The 4,670-nt window shown below is 43.3% G+C and overlaps 1 protein-coding gene across 1 annotated transcript; it reads right to left on the minus strand.

Annotated features, from left to right (window-relative positions):
- Positions 1 to 4,402, minus strand: LOC129242061 (uncharacterized). The gene is made up of 6 exons (XM_054878621.1): positions 4,198 to 4,402; positions 3,819 to 4,103; positions 3,616 to 3,760; positions 2,927 to 3,430; positions 1,482 to 1,685; positions 1 to 703 (listed from the first exon to the last, which is right to left on the minus strand). The coding sequence occupies exons 1-6, from the start codon at positions 4,400 to 4,402 to the stop codon at positions 1 to 3; spliced, it is 2,046 nt and encodes a 681-aa protein (XP_054734596.1).
- Between the last annotated feature and the right edge of the window lie 268 nt (positions 4,403 to 4,670).

The following is a 4,670-nucleotide window of genomic DNA, read 5'->3' on the forward strand; positions in this document are numbered from 1 at the left end:
TCACCCTTCGTTTTGGCTTATAGGAGGTAGTTCCTCTTCCGGCTCAATTTCCACGGTGGTCTCTTTTTTTGCCGTCGTCTTCGTATCCTCACTCGATGTATTCTCGTCCACATCTATTGAGTTGTTTTGCGCACGCTCTGGTATCTCGGCTAGCAACGAGAAACTGCTTGCTTTTTGCATATTGCTAAGCGCTGCTTCGCTTTCTGTTCGCAAGAGCGTTGTGCGTCTTTCGTTTATTACCTGCACAGAATCGTAAAGATCATTGCTCTCGATACTTTGCCGTTCACTTGAGGAACGTATAAAGAAGATACTATCGTCCGATACATTGGGCAGTTGTGCTTTAGGTCGATAGAATGTACGTGAAGAATTACTGCGATACAGGGATTTATTGCACTCATTCACCACAACAGGTTTCGCATTGGAGTCAAGGCAAAGCGTGTCGGGTCGTGCCTTTTTGAGGATGCTATTCAACTTCTTGGGAAGCGGTGGCGGCAACTCTTCTACTTGGTGCACAGTTGTCATAGAAACAGTTTGAATGGCCACATTAAGCGCAACCGGTGATAACGCCACGCCGTTGATGCTGTTGGATAATTTATCGTCTACATTATCGATATTCTCTTCAGGAAAGCAAGGCTCCAAGCTCGATTGACCGGAAAGGTGGTGTATGGCTGCAGGTGGCTCAGAACAAACGCTTGCTTGGCTCCTGGAAAATAAAAAAAAATACATGTGGTGTGTTTGTTTTGCTAGAGCAAAACTGAAAGCCATATGCTTAAAATATAATATTATGTTCACAAAAATTCGAAATTTTTTTGTGCAAAAAGTCTGGGTGCGTGTCAACGCAAACATTAGTTAGTCTATCAGGACTTTCTTTTCAGTACACTTGTAGCAGCTGTTCTATTCACACAAATTGCCCTATCGCTAACTCAGCCCTATCATTTAGATGCTTAAAAGTTTCTGAGCCAATAAATTTCCATCTCCTTCTCAGGAGATGCGTTACAGTTTCCGGCAGGTGCTTTATATTATATATTCTTATTCCTTATGATGCGGCTTGTCAGCGATCCCTTCTGCTCAGCGTGATGAATTGCTGCGACGATCTCAGGTTTCATTCTATTCGCACGAGTCGAGTTATACAGTATACTTGCCTTGAGATATGCATACTTGCCTGGTAATGAACTGACAGAGTATGACTAAACCTTTCAAGGCCGATAAAGGACCACTAGTTTAAAGCAATGTAGTTTTGGAACTTTTTTAAAGTCGATCAAGTTTTTTAAAGGTTTTGTCTTAGGAATGTCTATCAGATAACCACAATGTATATCAGTATTGTCTAAACGTGTGCCACTCTCCTAAGCCCTGATGGATGATAACCAAATACCTAAACTAAACTACATTAAATTTTTTATTTAATAACTGAACTCCTTACGTAAGACCAAATATTTTCTGAGTTCTGAAAAAAAAAAAATTATCAAATGAATTAAGTATACCTGAACTCCTTCTCCACTGACGGAGTGGCGGATGGTCCAGAACTGTACCGCTTCGGTGAGCGCAATATAGATTTTGGCATTACTTCAGGGCTATGCAAATCAACTTGTATGCGTCGCGAATCGATGCTTGAGGCGCGACTAGCCATGGAGGCGCAGCGTGCCGTCCAGCGGCCGCTATATGAAGAGTCTGACATTGTAGAACTTCTGGCAAATGGAAGAAAAGAAACAGTTGTTAGTACTTGTACATCCATTAACATTTAAGTTAACAAGGAAAAAAAAAAATACATAGTTGAAAAAAGTGAAGTCGAAAATATATAATTCGTCAGCAAGCGCGCTTGAGCGTAATCGAGATGAACTAATGAAAATGAAGAGAAACATGTAAAGGCTACAATCATCATCAAAATCAAAGATTATGTTGCTTTAACGGATTTTTTGACACCACGCTAAGTTTGTACGGTTCTCTGTACTCTGAATTTAATCAGAGAATGTGCGGTACTCCTTTTACCTACTGGGGGTTATACCCCTTCACATTCACATGCAGGCCCAAGCGAAAAGAGTTAAACAAATTTATGATAACTTGGTGCGCGATTGAGTCAGTTACCGAAGAAGGTATTGAAATTGGTGTTAAGATACTCTGAAACCGGAGTTTCAATTATTAGGCGGAAATATAAAGATGTGCAGACTACAATATCGGATTACCACAGTTACTGGGACTGATAAATTGTAACCTTGTCAGACAGCGAAGCAGATATTAGGGTACCCAGATCCAACAAGGTAGTCTCTAAGCTGGTGATGTGATGCTTCAGTGTACCAAAATTTGTTGAGAAGCGGGTCACAATAGTATTAAAGAGAAAAGATTCCAAACAAACTCGCCAAGAAGTGACATCAACTGCCTTTATAGGTCTAGAATTCTTTTGCGGTTCGGACAGGCGGCATCCCGACAAACAAGAGGAAGCAGCTCATAGGGAACTATACTACGACAAACTACCAGGTTTGCGCACTCCAGACCACGTTTTGGTTCTTATAACCGAAAACCCTTTAAGGATTGCATGATCTTATCCAAATACAACATAAGAATTTTAATTCATTTCATTTTCACAGAACAATGCAGACCTATGAAATTCGCGAACTTTACAGAGTAGCAAGGAACAAAACTGCAAGGTATATACTTGAACGTGACAGAGTCGTGTGTAACCACCTAATAGTGGACGGCATGAAGGAAGGGGGGTGGGGGGCATAATAGATCTTAAGGTTGCGGGACTCTGTACCAAACATCAATAGGAAAAATTATACTGCAATACAAAGTAGGTGTATGCCACACAAAGAAATTGCTTACGTAGAGACTAATGGTCGTACATTGCTTTCAGTTACATTTCTCAATACAACCGCCCACACTCATAACCATGTTTGCGACTCTTATTGATTAGATCCTTGTCGGTACTCACCTCCGATTTCCTAGCGGACTACTTTTGTCCTCCTCCTGTTCGATCGGCTTCTGTCGTGCCAGCACATGACGCTTAGCCGTGTCGGAGCGACGGGACATGTCAGCCACTGTAGCCCTTGATAGCTGCTTTTCCACACGGGCACCATCATCGAAGGAGGCTGCGTGCCAGTAGAGCTTATTTGTAGCAGGCGGCTGGAGTAGCGCACAAGGCCCACCATTTTCACGAGTATTGCGTTGCACCAAACTATTACTAATGCGCGACCCGCGCGACTTTACCTGACGTCCACTGCTGTTGGTGTGCAGATGGCGGTGATGATGGTGGTGGTGTCGATGATGGTGTCGGTGACGTTTTTGTTCCAGCAATAAAAGTGGTTTGTGATGCGGCGAAAGCAAATGTGAGAGGTTAGTGGAGTAAGCGATGGGATGGGGGACATGTGTGGAGAGATTTGGCACAGAACCAGTGTGGGTGAGGCGTCGTAGTTGTGGAGAAAAGCGAGCGGATGCGCTAATGAAATGAAAGCGAAAGCGATTTTTTTGTTTTAACACTAGAGTTGAGCTGAACTGAATTGCGGTTGGGTTTAAATGTATTGCTTGCAGGAAACGTGTGAATATTATGCGATATTTACAAAGTGATTGCATGAAGAAAATTGTGGCGAAGTGAAAATAGTTAGATAAACCAAACTGATTTACCTGAGGGACTTTGAAAATTTGATAAGCTCGGCTGTAAGTGCCTCCCGATCGAAAGGCTGTGGTGTGGCCTGCGGTGGCGGCTCAGCTGGTGACGTGCGAAATACACCAAATTGTTGATCCCAACGCGTTGTTTGCAATTGAATACCTATAAGTATAAGATAGTTAAGTGGTTTATTTCCCACTTCTATTTAATAACTACTTACCAATGGCACGCCTTTGCGAAGTGGCACTGCTCTGATTACTGCGTACGGTCGATTTGCTACCGCCCGCACCAGGTCGAAAACGCGCTGGCACCACTTTTGCGGCTGAGTCACGCGCCTCAAATGTCATAACACAAGAAGCCACCACAATGAAACCACCGAAGCCCATCACAATAGGTCCGACGTAGGAGAGGTTGTTGAGGTGAAAACCCTTTAGGTCATTTTTGACCCGCACCGTCGCATTGCCGCGCAACTCAGAACCCGTCGAGAGGTAGTCCGCATAATAGCCTGTTGCAAAAATAAACAAAAAAATACAGAAATCAGTCACAGTACGCCTGCGTGTTTAATTTGTAAATTTTATGCTGTTGCGTTCGCAATTTACCTATCGTAGCCATACTGCCACCGAGCAGCATCAGCGTTAAGCCCAGCACGAGTGCGCGACAAGCATGCCAGAGGCATTTGGATGACATTTTTCCACGCACCACCTGAACATTCCATGTGGCCCCCGAGGCGGGATGAGCACGACGCAAATTACCAATTGAGTGCTTACGCCGCACTGTGCCACCACCCGCCCGTCGCGATGGCATCACATCGACTACAACTATGTATTCAGGTTACACAGCCTTCTGTAATTGCAATTCCTGGTATTGTGGTAGCTCTTTTCGTAGTTACCTTTCCCTGCAGCTCCAATTTGTATTCAATTAGAGCTCCTTTGCAATGCGGTTGATATGTTTGCTCTTGTATGTATGGTATATTTGTGAAAAAATTGTTTGTTGTCGAAAAAGTTAACTGAAAATAATGAGGTATAAACAGAATAATAGTGGGATTCCATTGAAGGTTACTCTGGTTTCTGTT

The sequence above is a fragment of the Anastrepha obliqua genome, chromosome 3 (genome assembly GCF_027943255.1).
Source record: "Anastrepha obliqua isolate idAnaObli1 chromosome 3, idAnaObli1_1.0, whole genome shotgun sequence".
NCBI lineage: Eukaryota > Metazoa > Arthropoda > Insecta > Diptera > Tephritidae > Anastrepha > Anastrepha obliqua.

What these genes read in the sequence shown, in the direction of transcription:
- LOC129242061 (XM_054878621.1), bottom strand. Translation starts at nt 4,402, where the DNA reads ATGCCATCGCGACGGGCGGGTGGTGGCACAGTGCGGCGTAAGCACTCA. An exon ending in TTCGCAAAGGCGTGCCATTG is followed by an intron (nt 3,761 to 3,818) that starts GTAAGTAGTTAT and finishes TTATACTTATAG; the next exon opens with GTATTCAATTGCAAACAACG. An exon ending in AAATTTTCAAAGTCCCTCAG is followed by an intron (nt 3,431 to 3,615) that starts GTAAATCAGTTT and finishes TCATTTCATTAG; the next exon opens with CGCATCCGCTCGCTTTTCTC.